The following is a 21,996-nucleotide window of genomic DNA, read 5'->3' as shown; positions in this document are numbered from 1 at the left end:
TGAAACCATGTTGACTATCTGAAATCAAATTGTTGCTTGCTAGATGATTATAAATCTTATCTCTTATAATCCTTTCGTACAACAGAAGTAAGGCTCACTGGGCAATAATTACCTGGGTCATCTCTGCTGCCCTTCTTGAACAATGGCACAACATTTGCAATCCTCCAGTCCTCAGGTACTAAACCTGTAGACAATAATGACTCAAATATCAAAGCCAAAGGCTCTGCTATCTCCTCCCTAGCTTCCCAGAGAATCCTCAGATAAATCCCATCCGGCCTAGGGGACTTGTCTACTTTCACTCCTCCTAGAATTGATAACACCTGTGCGTAACTAACCTCAATACTTTCTAGTCTAATATCTCGTACCTCATTCTTCTCCTCTACCATATTCTCCTTTTCCTGAGTGAAAACCGATGAGAAATGTTCGTTTAGCATCTCTGCAATCTCTACAGGGTCCACACTCAACTTCCCGCTTCTGTCTTTGACTGGCTCTATTCCTATCCTAATCATCCTTTTATTCCTCACATACCTATAGAAAGCTTTTAGGGTTCTCCTTTATTCTATTTGCTAAAGACTGTTCGTGTCCTCTCTTTGCTCTTCTTAACTCTCTCTTTAAATCCTTCCTAGCTGATCTGTAACTCTCCATCGCCTCATCTGAACCATCTTGTCTCATCAACATATAAGCCTCCTTCTTCTTCTTAACAAGAGATGTAATTTCTGTTGTAAACCACGGTTCCCTTACCTTATCACTTCCTCCCTGCCTGACAGGGACATACCTATCAAGGACACGCAATATCTGTTCCTTAAACCAGCTCCACATTTCGATTGTCTGCATCCTTTGCATTTTGCTACCCCATTCTATGCATCCTAATTCTTGCCTAATTGCATTATAATTGCCCTTGCCCCATCAATAACTCTTGAGCTGTGGCATGTACCTATCTCTTTCCATCACTAAACTAAATGTAACTGAATTATGGTCACTCTCTCCAAAACGCTCACCTGCAACTCAATCAAACACCTGGCCTGGTTCATTACCAAGCACCAGATCCAGTGTGGCCTCCCCTCTTGTCGGCCCTTTGACATACTGTGTCAGGAAACCCTCCTGTACACATTGGACAAAAACTGATCCATCCAATGTACTAGAACTATTACATTTCCAGTCAATGTTGGAGAAGTTAAAGTCCCCCATAATGACCACGCTGTTCCTTTCACTCCTACTCAGAATAATTTTGCTAATCCTCTCCTCCACCTCCGTGGAGCTCTGTGAAGGCCTATAAAAAACTCGAAGCAGTGTGACCTCTCCTCTCCTGTTTCTAACCTCAGCCCACACTACCTCAGTCAACGAGTCCTCCTCGAAAATTCTCTCAGCCACCTTTATACTATCTTTGACTAGCAAGGCCACGCCTCCCCCCTCTTTTACCACCTTGCCTGTTTTTAATGAAAGATCTAAACCCTGGAACCTGCAACATCCATTCCTCACCCTGCTTGTATCCATGTCTCCAAAATGGCCACAACATCGAAGTCCCAGGTACCTATCCATGCTGCAAGCTCACCTACCTTATTTCTGATACTTCTGGAGTTGAAGTAGACACACTTCAAACCACTTCGCTGCCAGCACATTCCTGTGACCCTGAAATCCTGTCCCTATCCTTCCTACTCTCATCCTCCTGTGCACTGGAACTACACCTCCAGTTCCCATCCCCCTGCTGAGCTAGTTTAAACCCACCCGAATAGCACCAGCAAATTTCTCACCCAGGATATTAGTACCCCTCTGGTTCAAGTGAAGACCGTGCTGTTTGTACAGGTCCCACCTTCCCCAGAATGACCCCCAATTATCCAAGTACCTGAAACCCTCCCTCCTGCACCATCCTTGCAGCCATGTGTTTATCTGCTATCTCTCCTTATTCCTTGCCTCACTATCACGTGGCACGGGTAACAATCCAGAGATAACAACTTTGTTTGTTCTAGCTCTTAGCTTCCACCCTTGCTCCCAGAAATCCTGCCTTACATCCCTATCCCTCTTTTTACCTATGTTGTTGGTACCTACATGGACAACGATTTGAGGCTGGTCACCCTCTCCCTTCAGGACCCCAAAGGTACGATCTGAGACATCTCTGATCCTGGCACCTGGGAGGCAACACACCAACCGCGAGTCTCGTTCGTTCCCAACAAACCTTCTATCTGAGCCTCTAACTATTGTGTCCCCAATGACTAACACTCTTCTCCTTTCCCTCCTTCCCTTCTGTGCAACAGGGATAGGCTCTGTGCCAGAGACCTAGGCCCCACTGCTTGCCCCTGGTAAGTCATCCCCCTCAACAGTATCCAAAACGGTATACATGTTTTTCAGGGGAACGACCACAGGGGATCCCTCCACTGACTGTTTTTCCCCCTTTCGAACGGTCACCCAGCTTTCTTCTTGCTTCAGAGTAACTACTTCCCTGTAACTCCTATCTATCACAGCCTCTGCCTCCTGAATGATCCGAAGTTCATCCAGCTCCTGCTCCAGTTCCCTAACACGGTCTTGGAGCAGTGGGAGTTGGGTGCACTTCCTGCAGATGTACTTGGGTGGAATACTAATGGCATCCATGATCTCAAACATCCTGCAGGAGGAACATTGCTCTCCCTGCGCTGCCATCCCTGCAAGTCCCCCAGTCACAAAGTAAAAAAGAGATGCTTATCTGATATGTCCCTGGTCTTTAAGGTTAGAGGAGGTGGTTAGGTGGGAGGTCCTGCAAAGGTAGGGTCTCGGGTTGAGAAGACACTGACTTATATAGCAGGACGGAAATAAAAATAAGAAGTCCCTCCTTTCCCAGAAATCTAATCTCTCTGACTTCAAATTTAAAAGCACAATCAGTGACTTACCGCTCCCGGCAGGCCCCTGCTCCAAGGTCCCGCCCTTCGAGTTGCTGCTGCCGCTGAGTTTATAACTCAAACCCTTCACTGAAGTGAGATGATCAAAATTTGCAAATTCAAGAGAGAGGGAGGGAGAAGCAAAAGCTAAAAACAGCACTTTTTGTGACTCAAAAAGAACGAATCAGTAACAATAGTTATCAGAAGAGAAAGGAAAACACTGGAAGTAATATTTTGTGTTTATGATGGTTCAGAAACAGAAGGAGGCTCTCTAAGATCAAAATCCCTTTGTCCAGTCCTTTCCCTGTATCCCTGTAATTTTGTTTCTGTTCAAGTGTGTATCCAATTCTCTTTTAAAAGCCATAATTCAGCCTACCTCCACAATTACATCAAAGGAAGAAATTCCAGATCCTAAACACTTGCTATGTAAGTAAGATTTTCCCTACATTGGGGTAATTATGACACGGTTGTCCTTGGCCTTTCCACGACTGGAATTGTTTTTCTCAATTTACTTTGTCTCGATCACTCATACAAGTCTGTCAATGTTTACATCTTCTCTAGAGAACAGAACTCCGGCTTCTCCAATTTATGCTCAATTGAAGGCCCTTATTTCTGGATCATTCCAATAAATCTCCTTTTTATTCTTTCACGGATGTGAGCATTGCTGTAAAGCCTAGCATTGGTTCTCCCTGATTGCTCTTGAGAAGGTTATGGTGAACTGTCATCTTGAACTGCTGCAGTCCACCTGGTAACATTGTTGTTAAGAAGGGAGTTCCAGAATCTTGACCCAACAGCAATGGGAAAATGGTGACAGGTCATCATGTTGTGTATGGCTCTCTGGCCTTTACATCCTTCTTGAAGTGTGGTATCCTGAATTGGACAAATATCCAAATTATGGTCAAACCAGTGGTTTATAAAGATGCATCATGACTTCTTTGTTTACATACTCTATGCTTCTATTTATAGAATCCAGTATCTTAACCTGCCTTGCCACCTTTAAATGAGAAATGGTAAAATTTGTTCCATTCAGTAGTTATGTCAGCATCCTTTTTAACTTGCTTGTTCATTTTTAGTTTGTGTAAGAATACAGTGCCAATCATAGTCATTTTAGGATATTTCCTGATCAAACTGTTCAGAGGTGTTACTGCACATCCCCAGAGCAAGTGGGAATTGAACCTAGGTCTCCTGGCTTCAAGGTAGGGAGGCTACCAGTGCACCACAAGAACCCCACTACTGTAGATCATTTTAATCCAAAACACAGTTACCAGCAGGTGGAGCCATATAATAAATTAGTGTCTGCAGTCATGTTGCATGGAGTTTAGAAATTGGAGGAAAAGGTGTGAGGCAATGTGAGGCATTCCTGCCTCTGAGCCAGAAGCTCCTGGTTTAAGTCCACCCCAGGATGCAATGGTCAAGTAAGGAGTGTTAAAAATGCAGCCAAATAGGTGAGTGTCACCGTTTCCTGATGAAGGGCTTTTGCCTGAAACGTCGATTTCGAAGCTCCTTGGATGCTGCCTGAACTGCTGTGCTCTTCCAGCACCACTAATCCAGAATCTGGTTTCCAGCATCTGCAGTCATTGTTTTTACCTTCCAAGATCCGCCTACTGCAGTAAGAGCAGGAAAGATTCTAGGTCATCATGTGGTGGAATGGAAGTTAGAGCCTCTACCATCACTATCCATAGCTCCAGGCTACAACATGCAGGTAGTCACAACTTGCATTCCTAATGAACTATTCCAGACATCAGCAAATAAAAATTAGAGCACAGAAAGATGAAGCCCAGTGATTTGGTTTGCATCTTCCACAAGAATTAAAATCTTATCTCACATGCCTGTCCTGTTTCCACATTTCTAACTTTCCTTTTTTTTTCAACTGCCTGTTTTATCCTATTCTCAACTTTTAAAATGGTCTCTGCTTTAACCATTAACTCATTTTTTTTCAGTTTCCTATCTTTAATATTATGTCTTTTGATTTAGATTTTTCTATGGTGTAAATAATCTGTTTCTCATTACTCTGTCTCTCTAAATTTTAAACATTTCTGTCAAACATATGAAGGGAACAGATAACTTAGAAGCAGGGAGGTTGTATTCACTGGTGGGTGAAACTAGAACTAGGGGGCAGAGCCTCAAAATAAGGGGAGCAGATTTAGGAATGAGTTGAGGAGGAACTTCTTCACCCAGAGGGTTGTGGATCTATGGAATTCCCTGCCCAGTGAAGCAGTTGAGGCTACCTTGTTGAATGTTTTTAAGACAAAGACAGATGTTTCAACAGCAAAAGAATGAAGGTGAGTGGGTGGGTAACTGGGGCTGAGTCCACAAAAACAAATCAGCCATGATCTTATTGAATGGCAGAGCAGGCTCGATGGGCCACATGGCCTGCTCCTGCTTTTACTTCTAATGTTCGGAAACTACTCCTTTATCCTGTTGGAGTTCTGGAAGAATTAAGTTCAAGTCTTTCTTTGTAGTTGTATTTATTCAATCCAGACAGTATTGCAGAGAATTTTTGCTGAACCCTCGCCGTGCCTCACATCCATCCTACACATCAGAGCTTATAATTGCACAAAGAGTTTTCCAAATGTGGACTTATGCAAGTCTCATATAGATTCACCATTATTTTTCAATTTTTATTTGCTATACCCTTTCTATAAAACTCAATATTCTATTGTCTTCTTTTATGGCCATAATCATAAGTTGCTTCATTTAAGCATATATTTCATAGAGTCATAGAGATATACAGCATGGAAACAGACCCTTCAGTCCAACCCATCCATGCTGACCAGATATCCCAACCCAATCTAGTCCCACCTGCCAGCACTGGCCCATATCTCTCCAAACCCTTCCTATTTGTGTACCCATCCAGATGCCTTTTAAATGTTGCAATTGTACCAGCCTCCACACACCCTCCAGCAGCTCAGTCCATCCATGTACCACCCTCTGTGTGAAAAAGTTGCCCCTCAGGTCCCTTTTATATCTTTCCCCTCTCATCCTAAACTTATGCCCTCTAGTTCTGGACTTCCCGACCCCAGGGAAAAGACTTTGTCTATTTATCCTATCCATGCCCCTCATAATTTTGTAAACCTCTATAAGGTCACCCCTCACCCTCCGACATTCCAGGGAAAACAAGTCCAGCCTGTTCAGCCTCTCCCTGTAGCTCAAATCCTCCAACCCTGGCAACATCCTTGTAAGTCTTTTCTGAACCCTTTTAAGTTTCACAACATCTTTCCAATGGGAAGGAGACCAGAATTGCACGCAATATTCCAACAGTGGCCTAACCAACTTGCTGTACACCCGCAACATGACCTCCCGACTCCTGTACTCAATATTCTGACTAATAAAAGAAAGCATACCAAACGCCTTCTTCACTATCCTATCTACCTGGGACTCCACTTTGAAGGAGCTATGAACCTGCACTCCAAGGTCTCTTTGTTCAGCAACACTCTCTAGGACCTTACCGTTAAGTGTATAAGTCCTGCTAAGATTTACTTTCCCAAAATGCAGCACCTTGCATTTATCTGAATTAAACTCCATCTGCCACTTCTCAGCCCTTTGGCCCATCTGATCAAGATCCTGTTGTAATCATGATGAAATACACCTTTTTTTTAGCAAAAGATTTTTTTACTATTCTTTCATGAGTGGTGCAGGTAAGACCAGTATTTGTTCCAGACTTTAATTGCCCAAAGTGCTGGTCAACAATGTTCCTGAGCTGTTGCAATCCACCTGGTGTACGTAATCCTGCAGTGGTATTGGAAAGGGGATTTCATTTCGGAATGTTCATTGCTCCTGTCACTTTTTGTTTTCATTTTGTGGCAATCCAGACTTATGTAACACTTATGAGGTAGACAAAGTTAAAAATCTCATAACACCAGCTTATAGTCCAACAGGTTTATTTGGAAATACAAGCTTTCGGAGCACTGCTCCCTCATCAAATAGTTAGTGGGACGGGACCATAGGACACAGAATTTATAGTTAAAGATCTTAGCGCCATACAACTGATGCGATGTATTGAACAAACCTCGATTGCTGTTAAGAATGGGGATGCAGGTTTCAATTATGGCAGCTGCCTGATGAAGGAGCAGCGCTCCAAATGCTAATGCTTCGAAATAAACCTGTTGGACTATAATCTGGTGTTTTGTTGTGTGCTTTTTAACTTAATTTTTTTCAGCAGTTTCCTGATGGTATTGCTGGATGGTATCTTCAATTAAGCTTTCACGTCCACTGAACTTGCCCCATACATCAAGTCAGCTACCTCCTCACAGTTCTTTAAGATATTCTTTGAGCACAATCTTTCTTAATGAATCCTTTCCAAAGTAAAAAAAAAAGTAATTTTCTTAGAAATGGAAATCTCTAACATCCAAAAATTAAGTTTTAATGTTAATAAAGTACTTGTTTTGAAATATACTACTAAACTGATTAGTGGAGCTGTTTTGCATTGGTTTATATATTTTATTAAGTTTGTATTTTGAAGGTTTTTGCTCATCCTGAAAGCCCAGGCTTGCAATTAAAAAGAGCACTGAGCAAGCTGAAGGTGCATTCTATTTTCAGCACAGAATCTCCCAGATTGCAAAAACGAAGTGTTTCACACCTAAACTGTAACAATTTAAATTTATGACATTGAAAAATTATTTGAAAATAGGAACAACTTCAATTTTAGAAGAATTATTGAAGCAAAGTTTAATGTATGTCTTTTTAAACAACAGTATGTTTCAGTTAAAACAGGAAAATTGTTATACAGTACTGATTTTACATTTGTTGGTACTTGAACCATTGCTATTTGAACCATAAAATATTCTGTAAACTCAAGCATCCTATTCACATGAGAAAGAAAACACAGGATTTATTTCCTCACCCCAATGCAATCATTGTTTTAGATAAATAATGTATAATTTTGGAACCATACAAAATAACTTTGCTTTCATCTTTGTTTTGCAGATAAAATATGTAAAGATTCTAATTTTATGAATCCTATGGGGCAGAGAGAGAGAGAGAGATACAGAAGCCAATCATTTGCTATTATTTATTATTTGCTAATAATCTCATAGAAATTACTAACCAATGTTTGCCAAATCTGGGAGTGTCCCCAATGCCCCACTTCACCAATGTTGCCTGTGTGTGCCTTGCTGATAATAATGAGTCCATTCCATTGCTATGAAATCCAGATTCCTCTTCCATAGTAGAACTAGATGATAGGGTACCCTCCACATGCAGCAGAGGCACCAGACCTCCAAAACCAATATTTCCAAAACCAAGATCCATTGCTACAAAATCCAAATAGTTCCCTCTGCTACAAAGGTGTTGAATCAAGTCAGAAGTCTCACAACACCAGGTTATAAGCCAACAGTTTTGTTTGAAATCACAAGCTTTCTGAGCACTGCTCCTTCATCAGGTGAAGTTACATCACCTCCACCTGACGATGGAGCAGCGCTCCAAAAGGTTGTGATTTCAAATAAACATTTTGGACTATCGTTCAGTGTCATATGACTCCTGACTTTGTCCATCCCAGTTCATCCCAGCACCCCCACACACATGTATTGAGCGACCTCCTGGAATTGCACAGTTCAGGATTGCACACTCTGCTGTCAAAGCACAGATTGTCTCGAGTATAGCCAATCACATCCGATACATCCAGAAGTTTTAAACGTTATTCTCCATCTGACATATCTTGCATACTGTCCCTCTTAAATTCTAGCGTTAATACTATTGAGGGAAAAATGCAATACAGTTAGCTGAGGGACTTATGCTTAAAATAAAGTTAAGAGTTTATCTTCTCACAAAACAATTGATAGAGTTGTGGAATTCAGTCCTCAAATCAGTAAAATCCAAGATTTCTATGTAATGAAAATGACATTTCCTTTATTCAGTCACATTTAATCAATGATCCTGACACCCTTTTAGCAAGCAACACATCCTCAAATTTACCTTGAGCATGCTTGTAATTCTATTTATAAAAGTATAAATATATTTATAAATTTACATTAATTGGCTCTTTTTTTTATTTGTTCAGGTCAAAGAAAACGTGCCACTCGATTAGAGGAAGCTCTTGAACAGATTCAAGGTTCATCTTGTGGGTCAGCATCTTTATCACCTGTTGTTACAAAACCCACAGTTAATAAATGGTAAGATAACAAATGGTAAGATCTTGAGTGTTCCTTATTAAGTAGAACACATATTCCAAGTTCTAAATACATCAAAATACATAAATTATAAATGCCAATTAAAGAAAGTAATTTAAGATCAGGTTAAGAAATAATTTTATTACTAGGTTTACCTACAGCCTATCAATATAAACCAGAGTCCCATCCAATGCCTTTAATGAGTTTGGTTTAGTGGTAAAAAGTTAAATTGGTGAATATGTGGCTTATATTGGAAATAAAGATTATAAGGACACATTTAAATATTTATATTCCTTTAGTCTGTGAAGCTTAATGGTTTCTCTGCAGCTTTCAGTTTTTAAATATAGTTTAAATTTAGTGTTTCTCCATTAAATTTTCACGTGTTATAGAAGTAGACTCACAGTTACTCCACAGACGTAGACTATTTAGCGAAAATGTCTCTGTTAATGAATTTTTCCTTTAGGAAACTCTAATCCCAGTAATTTACTCTTTCAGTTCCCTTCTTACCTAAGTGTGTTTTTTAAAAAAGGTAGACTTAGCTACATGTTACATGTAGTTTTTGTCTATTTGGGTAGTGGAAACTATCTTTCCTTTTGCTCTTTGAATCTTTTAAAGTATTTTCGCTATGTTATAGAATTTTTGTTTTTGCTGTACAACACATCTATAATGCTAGTCAGTTTCTCACTGATCAGTACAGTGTATGAGGCCATATGTTTTTGTCAGTAGGAGCAGATTTAAAGAGTGTGGTATAATTTCATCAGGGCTGCTTAAATATCTCATTTGTTTTGATAAGTTAGGAATGTGTTACCACAACATTTAGTGAGTTTATTTTAATTGATTGTATCCATTTCTACTAAGGTTTTGTCGACAGTATTGAATACTTTTGTCTTATATGTTTAACTAAAACTTTGATGTGGTGTTGTGAATAAGGCAGATCCTTCACACAATAAAAAAAAATCACTGATAATTGGACATTATTTTTTGGAATTGCATTCTCAGGACCACTGATTCACTTCTGAATCTATCAACTCATGAGACCAGAAACGGTTCACGCTATCAACAACAACTTTCAGAAGCTAAAGCTTATGCCAAGCTTATGCAAGAGAGGAGTGGGGCAGATCTGCAAAATAGCCGCTTACGCTTCCAGCAGGAGTTGGAAGAGACACAACGTCTCCTGGGAGAGCAACAACTGAATAGTGTACAGGTGGTGTAAAAGTTACAACAACCTTTCTCATTTTCTCTAGTCAGCGTTTTTACATATGAATTAGGAATTCTAAAATCAGCGTCTTCCAGAATAAATGCTATTTTATCCAAACATAAAATAATAAAACTTCTGTTTTATATGCATTTTATTAGGTTTTTTATTGTCTATTTGTTTATATTATAAAGTGGATTTAGATATGAACAATAATTAATGATTGTAAATGTATATAACTTCATGTTAAGAACAAGATACTTGTGGCTTCCTCTATATGTAAGAATAAAGGGGTCAAGGGAAAGAAGAGTGAAATAAGTCACGGGTATGTAAGAACACAATCAAGTGCTTTTAACAATCGTCAAAAAAATTACAGTGTTGTAGGGATTTTGGGAACTTTCTTCACAATGGTAGAAGGAGTGAGGTCTTCACAAAGGGGTATAAGGATAACCAGAAACTTGGAAGAGTAGTCACATCCAGCATTGCCTCTAAGTTCCTTACCATGCTCAACTTGAACTTACACAACTGGATGGCAATGCAGGGATCAATGTGCCAACACTGATCGTCAGGTGTAGAAACTTGGAACAGCTGCAGGCACAGCTGCACAACTTGGACAGAATGTTGGTTGTATCTGAAGAAACTTTAGCCTTTGAATGCACGCAATAACATTTTAATCATAAATGTTGCATCCTAATCATCCTCTCTCCCTCTATTCAGTCCTTTCTATCTAACTTCACATCTTAACTGGTTCCCAGCTTGTACCTGCCTGACATCACCTGTCCCTCAATTCAAGGATGACGTCTACTCGAGGTTACAAGGTTCTGTCGTAGAACTTCATGTAACTGAGCAGACTGTTTGTCAACTTCACAGATCTTTGGGAATATGATTTCCCATGGGGCAGGATTCACTTTCTTTTCTTTCTTCTCTGTGGTCACTCTGCCTTATCATTGTGACATTGGAACCCAAAAAATGGTGCAGTTTGATGGATAAGTTAATAGACAATAGACAGTAGGTGCAGGAGTAGGCCATTCTGCCCTTCGAACCAGCACCACCATTCATTATGATCATGGCTGATCATCCTCAATCAGTATTCTACTCCTGCCTTATCCCCATAATCCTTGATTCCACTATCCTTAAGAGCTCTATCCAACTTGTTGCATTGACCACTTAGAGCAGTTGTTAATGTCAATGCTACCACACTTTAATTTGAAATTCCAAGTGTCTTTGAAGTTCTTTTTCTGGACCATTGACCATTTAAGAATTGAGAGAACAAGACTTGGCAGCCAAGGTGATTTAGCCGAATTAACCAGCTCATTAAAGTTAATTTTGCAGAGTCTTGCCTACATGCTTGTGGGCTATGCTCCAGAAAGGACACTCGCCCCTCTTTGACAGACCTCTTGATGTGGATGTGGCAGGAGAATAAGTGATAGAATTTTGTTTGTACTTTTCTGCATGACTGACACAGCCTGTGCCTCTTTGCAGCCAGGCACTGTGGTGACAACAACTGCTTTGTGCATTGGGACTTCAGTTGACATCTGGAGATCTTTGTTACCAAACATTGGTTACAGCAGGCTGTGGAAAGCTGAGCTAGTGCAGCTGATAGATTGTTGGATCTTCTCATTAATGGTGACCATTTGGGAGATGTCATTGGCAAAGTAGGGACAAGGTTCAACATATTCCAGAGACCTTTTTTCAACATAATGTGGGAGATGGAATATTTGGCCGACCAAGTAAGGGTTGAAAAATGAGTTGAAAGATATAAGCATCTTCTGTGTATTCTGGTTTTTAAAAAGATGGATAAAATTTATTAAATTCATGCTTAAATAAGTGTACATACAATAATAACCCTGGATGTTTGCTGTCTGAATCAAAGATGATTATAGAGTTTTTAGCTGATGCATTACTGCATCAATACTCAAAGGACTGAGCAATGAAGGCAAGCATGCCAAGCGCCTTTTTAACCACCCTGTTTATATGTGACGCAAACATCAAAGAATTATGTACCTGCACCCCTAGGTCCCTCTGTTCTCCAACACTTGTCTTTAGACTCATGCTACTGCCATTGGGTTTCTAGCTTCGTTACAGAAACACAGATGTTATATGAAGAGGGGGCTACTGACTCGTTATGCCTTCACTAGTTCTCCAAATGAACACGATGACTTTGTGCAATTCTCCTTCCACTTCTACATACCCCTTCACACTGTTTCTATTCAGTCATCCAATGCTGTCTTGAATACCTCAATTAAAGTTGCCTGCACTACACTTCCAGGCAGTGCATTCCAGGTTCTAAGCCACTTATTGTGTGAAAAAAAATTCACATATCAAATTTGCTATCTTTATTAATCCTTTTAAATCTGTGTCTTTTCATTCTCAGAACAGAACAGTTTCTCCCTATCCACTGTATCCAGATCTCTCGTGATTATGGAAACTTTCATCAGAGCTTCCCTTAGCCTTCTCCAGTCGAAGGAGAGCAGTCCTAATCTCTCCAGTCTATCCTCACAATAAAAACGGTTCTTATCCCTAGAACCGTTCTTATAAATCTCTTCAGTCAACTCTCTGAAACTCTTAACTCAAATTCTCCAATCATACGCAGGTTTTGTTATATTTTGGGCTTCAGGACCAATGTTACCAAACATAGGCAGTCAGCCATTTGTAAAGAACTGGTAGGTAGTTTATTAAATTTGTTAGGAAGCAGTTTAGATATGGGATATTACTTAATTAGAGAGAAAAGTACTTGAATGGTAACAGAGATTGAATCCTCCTGAACGAGAATGATCTTGTGATTCTGAACACTTGTTGATAAACCCTATCTTTTTGGGTAAGCAATACAGGCTGTGCCAATCACTAGTTTGAATCTTTGTTTATATAATGAGTAGGGAACAGCTACTTATGACATCAGAATAATAACCACCCCCCCCCCGACTTTGACTTTGACAAGTCTATTTTAATTTTTCCTTTTGGCAAATACTTTTATTTTCTAAACACTACACATTATAGGGGACATGTTATGCCAGCTAAATCTGACCTCAGTAATACTACTCCCAACCTTCTTGTAACCTTTATCATACTTTTTTTATCCTTGTTTAAATTTTTTTATGTTTGGGAAGGCAAGTAACTGCTGTAAGGCAAGCAGTTACAGGAGGTTTCATTCTACACAGGAAATACTTGAAAAATTAAGTTTTTAAAAGAGACCCCAATTTCCAACAAATTGAGATTTGTTTGTCCAATCCGTGTATTTAGACAGTGTAAAGAAACCTACTCTGTTTTTGAAATGGATGCAAGGAATGCAGTCTGGTAAAATGGTTTCCAAAAGCGACATGACTTCTCTTGTGGATTTAACTGCAGCCGAAGCATATCAAAAAGTGTCATTAAGTATCCAAGGATTCCACCTGTTCATTAACCCCTCAAAAAGATGTGGGGACTTAAAGCTGCCGTAGTGTGAAATAGGCAATAAGAATAGGAATTTCAGCACAATTGACTTTGCTTTGTGAAACAATAATTCATCATAGTTAACATTTGCAGCTATTTTGTGTGATTACTGTAAAAGCTGGCTGGGGACAGAAACGATCTGAACTTCATGAAAGAGAGATCTTGAAACAGAAGTACTTATAACAAGGAGCCAAAGGGAGGCAACCAGAGCAAACCAATTGAGGAACTATTGTAATGAACCAGGCTACCAATAACCGGAACCTGCAGTTTTATAAAAGTGGAACATAAGAGCTTTCACTCACTTCCAGAATCTATTCTGATGGAACCACCTTTGGGAGCAACCTCCAACCATTCAATTACAGAAATGATTGTTAGGGCTCAACCTGACTTCATATCTTGATTACTTCACTTCAGAAAGATAACTTTCAATCTAGCCAGGCCTGCAACAAATTTGAGTCTCATCTTATTTTCATCTATATATTTAGCTTAGATTACCAACAGATTATCTTTCAGCTAATAAATTTACCTTTTATTTTGTCAAAAACACAAAGTAATGCTGGTTATTTTAAAACTGAAACACAAATTTCAAAGGTGACTACAAAGGAACTTGTGCAAACTCTTAGTTTACATACCACTCTGAGGAAAAGCCTGGTATGGTGCTGTGAAAATTGAAATTATTTGAAGTCTAGAAATCATATTACACACATTACAGGAGAGTTCAATAAATATGTGGTCGAGGGATACAAAACACCGAACAGCCCCCACCTGCTGGCCATATCCTAGTTCTGCAATGACATGTACACTAATTGCATATTTTCTTAAATTGATATTGCAACATTCAGCATTCCAAAGTCTTCAGATTTTTTGATTCACTCTACATAATGTCAAGGAATTGTTAAACACGCTGGATTTAACATGTCCTGATAACAGCCCAGTTCTAACACTGAAGTCTTGTTTTCCCAAAAGAAGTAGTCCTCCTCTAGCTAAGCTAATATACTACAGCTGCAAGACTAGTATCATCTTGAAAAAGTGAAAAATTGCCCAAACATGCCCCATTTAATAAAAGCAAAACTAGTCCAATTGACCAGTTCCCATTCCATCACTATTCTCAACTAATTGAAGGAATCATAGTCAGGTGATAGTTACTAATAAACTACTTATCAAGACTCCATTTTGATGTTTCCAGGAGCACGCTGCTCCAGACCTCATTACAGTTTTTGTGTATTGAAGGAAAGGGTTTCATTGTGGACCTGAAATGGGACTAGCCTTGCCATCAAGTCACTAACTGACAGGGTCTGTTACATGCAACATGGTGACAGTGCACTTGAAGAATCACAGTTTGATTTGGATATGTCAAAATGGCTTTCAGGTTGTAACTAGCAGGTGTAAATAAGGGAAGCAAGTAGCAGTCGTGTACTTGGATTTTCAAATAGCAAACAAAACATTACCCTAAAGAGGTTTTTGCACAAAATTAGGGATTGAGGAAAATTTATTAGCATGGAATAAGAACTGGTTAATCAGAAAGAGAACAGGAATAAATGGGTCATTTTAAGATTGCCAGGCTGTAGATCTCTTTTTTTAAAATCTCCTCCCACTACCCTTCCAGTTGGTAGATTCCAGACCCTAAGAATGCATTGTGTAAAAATAAACTCCCAATAGCCCAAGTATCTTAAATCTGTGCCCTCTGGTTTTGGAATTTTCTGTCACTTAAACATCTTCTTCCCCATCTCCCCTAACAAACCCCTCATGATGTTGAATGAGGGGAGTTGGACCGTCATTTAATTGAAAGATCTGTGAAGCAGTGGTTAAATTGTTTTACTTTTACAGTGAATCAGTGGACCACATTCCACTCATTTATTGACAGAGAGTTTATTTCATATAAAACACTGTGATTAATCTCCAGCACTTGACATGTGTAATCTTTTACCCTGGATAGGATAGATTACAGTTTGAACACAAGAGTTATGAGAAATGCAAAGGCAACACTCAAAATTTAAATTTAACACTAACAGCTTTGTTTGGTTGGTAGAAATACGGATTAAAAATACAGTGTACCCACTATAATATATGCCTATTGTTTTGCAGCCTTAGTGCCCAAAAATGGAGTTATCAATGAGTTACCCAGCAGTATCTAGGGCAGGAAAATGTAACACGGGGTAATGCTATAGGCTGGCCAGGGAATAGGGACCTTGCAGCTCTCTGTCATGTACACTACATGATTCTGTATGCAACATTCTTTCCTTTTAGAAACCCTATCATGAGTGGATACTGCAGCCCCTCCCTCACAGGTCAAATCATTTATCCCCACCCCAACCCCACTTTCGAATTTTCAACTTAATGTAATATGACAATGAGCTCTCCTCAGCCAGTGGTTTGCAGCCTCTGCCCAAGCCAGTGCTTTACTGTATCCTCCCCACTTCACAATTGTCACCCACCCACTTTGCCCCAGCCTTCAGTCAACCCCCACTCTCAAAGACTAACTTATTATGTTTTCTTCCCATGACAACTGCTATCCTTGCACTTACTCCCTGTCCAATTACTTGTCTCCTAGTTTTTGTTGACAGATCTGACAGATTGTAACGCGTCCCCTTGAGTGACCTAACCAGGCAGTCCTACATGAGAAGTGTCCAGACCCTTGACTGACTGGGCAGTGTACATTTCCACTTTAGACTTACACGTCCAGGACAGGCTGCTGTGGGAGCACAGAACTGATCATGACACACTTCACAAACAGTAGGGGCATGGAGTCCCAGACCAAAATCATCCTGATGGATGCCTGATCACAACCAATCACCTGCACTGATATGGAAGCTGCCTTTGTCTTACAGATCCTTCAGCTATAACGCACATTTCGTCAGTGCAAATTGGCTATAATTAGATTGGCCAAATTGTGAATGTCATTATATTAATGCAAATTTTCAACTGAATGGGTCAAGTGATTTTCTATGAGGGACTTTTGTGGGCGGCACGGTGGCACAGTGGTTAGCACTGTTGCCTCACAGCGCCAGAGACCCGGGTTCAATTCCCGCCTCAGGCGACTGACTGTGTGGAGTTTGCACGTTCTCCCTGTATCTGCGTGGGTTTCCTCCGGGTGCTCCGGTTTCCTCCCACAGTCCAAAGATGTGCAGGTCAGGTGAATTGGCCATGCTAAATTGCCCGTGGTGTTAGGTAAGGGGTAGATGTAGGGGTATGGGTGGGTTGCGCTTCAGCGGTGTCGACTTGTTGGGCCGAAGGGCCTGTTTCCACACAGTAAGTAATCTAATCTAATCTAATCAACAGTGCAATTTTCTCCAGCTGTTTTCCATTGCATGATTTTCTATAGTGCGAGGTCGTACTAGAACACAACTGTCGCTTTATAGCAGAATGACCCGTACTGTGCTGGGACTCTGACTCACAGGCCACCATGGACTTCAGTGGGAAATACTGCTCTCAGAGTTTGAGCTGTGGCTGTCTGGTTGCTACACATGCAGTTATTTACTGTAAGCAGCAGTGTGTCTAGGGGGGTTGAATTGCAGTGTGTCTGCGGGGGTGAGCTGCAGTGTGTCAAGGGTTGGGGGGGGGGTGGTGAGCTGCAGTGTGTCTGGGGGGGGAGGTGAGCTGCAGTGTGTCTGGGGGGTTGAACTGCAGTGTGTCTGGGAAGTATGTGTTGGCATGTGGAAGAGATAATGTATTAGCATAACGCACTGTTTTACAACAAAAGGTACACCCCTTGACTGAGAACAATTTATCAGCAAAGCAAGCTGCCTGGTATTTGACTGTGCTAACTGACACAGTGAAGCAGTGTATGGATGCTGTGAACATCCAGGAAGGTGCAAAGTGAGCAAACGTTAGGAGAACAAGCAAATAGCCTTCAGATTCCACCTGGATCTCAGTCCATCAGTAGGGTGCCTGATTATGCTCACAAAGTCTCCTGGTAGGAGAATTTCAAACTCATTTCCGATGTACCCTGCAATGCATATATGTTCTTCCAGAGCGCACTGACAGTGGAGAAGTGCCATGATAATCAAGAGAAGTTGGGGAATGCTGGATTCCTGTGTCCATGGATGAGGAGTGTTTATAGCTGGCACCTGTGGTTCTTGCTTTGGGCAGCAGTTGGTTGTACTTACCTTAGCAGTCATTCAGAGCAAACAGCAAGCTCAATCCACCAGGCACTGTCTCTGGTTTCCATATCAAATTTTCTCAACGTCTTAACTTGTTTGGTAAGTTTGTTCAGAAACAAAGCTAAACATTAACATGATGAGTTAGGACGAGAGCACTGTGCTTTGTTAAGCAGTAATTGGCCTCGTAAGAAACTCACCACACCGCTTGTGAAAAGTGTAAAAGATGGAGCGAGTTGCTGCCAATGTCGAGGTGGGTCACGTTGGATTCCTTGTGCAATCCTGCCATACGTTTCACCATAGTCCATGTCGCTCAGACCCCTATAATATTCCAGCACATATGTTTAAAACCTCTTACAACAACCTTCAATGTGGCTGATACACGATCTTTGTCAGTCCTTCATTCCTGACACACTCAAATATTAATTATAATAGAAAATAACACAATTCAATTCTCTTTAATTTCTGACTCTTTACAAACTGGATGTAGGTTTGCTCACTGAGCTGGAAAGTTAATTTTCGAATGTTTCATCACCATACTAGGTAACAACATCAGTGTGCCTCCAGATGAAATACTGGTGGTGTGTAGCCCGCTTTCTGTTTATATGCTTGGGTTTCCTTGGGTTGATGATGTCATTTCCTGTGGTAATGTCATTTCTTGTTCTTTTTCTCAGCAGCTAGCAAATGGGATCCCAGTCAATGTGTTTGTTGTGGGAGTTCCGGTTGGAAAGCCATGCTTCTAGGATTCTCTGAAGTGTCTCTGTTGGCTTGTCCTAGGATGGATGTATTGTCCCAGTCAAGGTGGTGTCCTTCCTCATCCGGATGTAAGGCTACTAGTGAGAGAGGATCATGCCAGGTGAATTGGCCATGCTAAATTGCCCATAGTGTTAGGTAAGGGGTAGATGTAGATGTAGGGGTATGGGTGGGTTTCGCTTCGGCGGGGCGGTGTGGACTTGTTGGGCTGAAGGGCCTGTTTCCACACTGTAAGTAATCTAATCTAATGCCAGTTGTGGCTAGTTGATGTCATGTATCCTGGTGGCTCATCTTCTGCCTGTTTATCCAATATAGTGGAGAAGGTGAGGACTGCAGATGCTGGAGATCAGAGCTGAAAATGTGTTGCTGGAAAAGCGCAGCAGGTCAGGCAGCATCCAAGGAACAGGAGAATCGACATTTCGGGCATCAGCCCTTCTTCAGGAAAGGCCAATATAGTGTTTGTTACAATTCTTGCAAGGTATTTTGTAAAATACATTAGTTTTATTTTTTTGTCTGCATAGGGTCTTTCAAGTTCATTAGCTGCTGTCTTAGTGTGTTGCTGGGTTTGTGGGCTACCATGATACCAAGAGGTCTGAGTAGGCTGGCAGTCATTTCCGAGATGTCTTTGATGTAGGGGCGATTGGCTAGGGTTTCTGGATGTGTTTTGTTTGCTTGTCTGGGTTTGTTGCTGAGAATTCGGCGGACTGTGTTCATTGGGTACCCGTTCTTTTTGAATACAATAGGTGATTTTCCTCTGTTCTGTGTAGTTCCTCTGTGCTGCAGTGTGTGGTGGCTTTTTGAAATAATATTCTAATGCAGCTTCATTTGTGGATGTTGAGATGATTGTTTCTGTAGTTCAGTATTTGGTCTGTATGTGTTGTTTTCCTGTAGACGCTGGTTTGAAGCTCCATTGGCTGTTCGCTCGACTGTGACATCTAGGAATGGCAGTTTGTTGTTGTTTTCCTCCTCTTTAGTGAATTTTATGCCAGTAAGGGGATTATTGATGGTCTTGAAGGTTTCCTCTAATCTTCCTCTAATCCTCAAATGCGATGAAACCATCAAGACCATCAATAATACCCTTACTGGCATAAAATTCACTAAAGAGGAGGAAAACAACAACAAACCGCCATTCCTAGATGTCACAGTCGAGTGAACAGCCAATGGAACTCCAAACCAGCGTCTACAGGAATACAATACTTACCGACCAAATACTGAACTACAGAAACAATATCCCAACACCCACAATCGAAGCTGCATTAGAACATTATTTCAATGAGCCACCACACACTACAGAACAAAGGAACTATGCAAAGCAGAGAAAAATCGCCTATACAGTGTATTCAAAAAGAATGGGTACTCAATGAACACAGCAACAAACGCAAACAAACAGACAAAACACGTCCACAAACCCTAGCCACTTTCCCCTATGTCAAAGACAACTTGGAATTGACTGCCAGCCTACTCAAACCCCTTGGCATCATGGTAGCCCACAAACCCAGCAACACACTAGAACAGCAGCTAATGAACTTGAAAGACCCTATACAGACAACAAGCAAAACTAATGTCATTTACAAAATACCGTGTGAGAACTGTAACAAACACTACATTGGACAAATAGGCAGAAAATTAGCCACCAGGATACATGAACATCAACGAGCCACAAAAAAGGCATGACCCTCTCTCACTAGTATCCTTACATATGTGGAAGGACACCATTTCGACTGGGACAAAACATCCATCCTAGGACAAGCCAAACAGAGACACGCATGAGAATTCCTCGAAGCATGGCATTCCAAGCGAACTCTATCAACAAATACATTGACTTGGATCCCATTTACCACCCCTTGAGAAAAAGAACAGGAAATGACATTACCACACGAAATGATATCACCAACCCAAGGAAACCCAAACATATAAATAGAAAGCAGCCTACACCACCAGTAGGCTTCATCCAGAGGCTCACTGAAGGTGTTATCTAGTATTGTGATGAAATGTTTATAAATTAACCTTCCAGTTGAGTGAGCAAACCTCCATCCAGACCCTCAACTTGAGCTACAAATCTTCTCAAAACTCTTTACAAACAATTATTTGGAGAATTGAATACAATAGTCCATCCAAGCATTTCATCTAAACTTGTCTGCTTATTTCCTTTATGGCAAAGGGAATCAGTGTCAGTATGCATTGTTCCTTGCAGCTTTCAAAACATATCAAATCATTTGGAATAAACGATTCACATTATTTAAAAACATATCAATTCCTTCATATCCTAGATGATAGATAGAATTAAATGCTGGCTGAGGTAGGATGGAAAGTGTTTCCCTGTGTAATACTGTATAGACAATGGTGGGTGATGCAGTTCCTTCATGCAAGTGCATATTTGCAGTTTAATGTTTTAATTTTGTCGAAGTTGGCATCTTGAAAGCTTTAACAATTCTGCCTGCAACAGTTGAACAATCGGTAATTCAAAAATTTCCTAATATTTTACTTGTTAAAGTTTTTTGTCATTATTCAACAGCTACAGCTGAGACTTGATAATGTCTTTTTAAAACATTGAAATTTAAAAAGCATTAAAAAACGAGCTTATTCAGGTTATGATCCCATTTTCAAGTCTCTACAGGCAATAGCTCTACCAGTGTATGCTGGGTCCCATTAGTGACTGAGGAAGTGAGAACTATTAGTGCAAATTGTTGCTCTGTTACAGTATTCCTGCATCCATCCAGATCCATTTCCATTCTCAGGTCTCATTGTCAGCTCAATGTTTAATGGTGAGTACTCTTTATTTTCCAATGTCTAAACAGTAAGAAATAAAATACCTGCATAAGCCCTGTGTTGCATAAAAACTAAGGTTAAAAAGTAAATTTGCAAGAATTCCAGTAGATTACAGGGCTGTTTTCTCTTTAGAGAGAGATGACTGGTGGTGGTTTACCCTGAGTGCCACCACACTTCAGGCAAGGAGTAAGGTTGAGAAGATGGGACCTTCATGGTAATACCTCAGCTGGTACTGGAATTGAACCTATGCTGTTAGTATCACCAGCCAGCTGTCCAGCCTACAAAGCTTACTTACTCTTTGTTTGTGATTGTACTCATCGTCCAACACTCATGCTCTGTCACTCTCCCCATTAACTGCAACATTGTCCCTCACTCACTTTCATCTACCCCAACCACCATGCCCTCTGAGCTGCCTACTCACTCACTTGGGACATCTCCTCACTTTTATCAAACATAACAGTTGTGCCACTCACTTTCATCTCCATTAATATCTGCCTCTCTCTTTGCAAGAGAAAAGCACCCCACAACAAGGCAGACAGAGTCAAAATTACTGGTCAGCTGCTCGACATTCAGTTTCTCATCCCTTATGTAGAGAGAATCATGACTGACTGACCATGTCAAAGCCCCTGAACTGGTAGTAGAAGGTGTCTTTAACTTACTTTGTGGGGACCTGACTGAAGACTGTCTCCCTTGATGTGATTGAGGACTGCTGACAACCATGATAAGCTTCCTGGCTTTGTGTCTGCACTAAACAGCACAACAGTACAGCTGTGACATAAGACTGGTATCTCTGGCTA

At 40.7% G+C, this 21,996-nt stretch overlaps 1 protein-coding gene across 4 annotated transcripts in view; it reads left to right on the top strand.

Annotated features, from left to right (window-relative positions):
* cep126 (centrosomal protein 126) overlaps positions 1-21,996 on the top strand; it is a 116,828-nt gene that overhangs the window by 33,663 nt on the left and 61,169 nt on the right. For all 4 annotated transcript variants that reach the window (XM_072578244.1, XM_072578242.1, XM_072578243.1 and 1 more), the window contains exons 4-5: positions 8,848-8,959; positions 9,956-10,160. In XM_072578244.1, the coding sequence (XP_072434345.1) occupies positions 8,848-8,959; positions 9,956-10,160 (317 nt within the window). The remainder of the gene's footprint in view (positions 1-8,847; positions 8,960-9,955; positions 10,161-21,996) is intronic.

This window comes from Chiloscyllium punctatum, chromosome 9, assembly GCF_047496795.1.
Source record: "Chiloscyllium punctatum isolate Juve2018m chromosome 9, sChiPun1.3, whole genome shotgun sequence".
NCBI lineage: Eukaryota > Metazoa > Chordata > Chondrichthyes > Orectolobiformes > Hemiscylliidae > Chiloscyllium > Chiloscyllium punctatum.
This window is presented reverse-complemented; position numbering and strand designations above follow the sequence as displayed.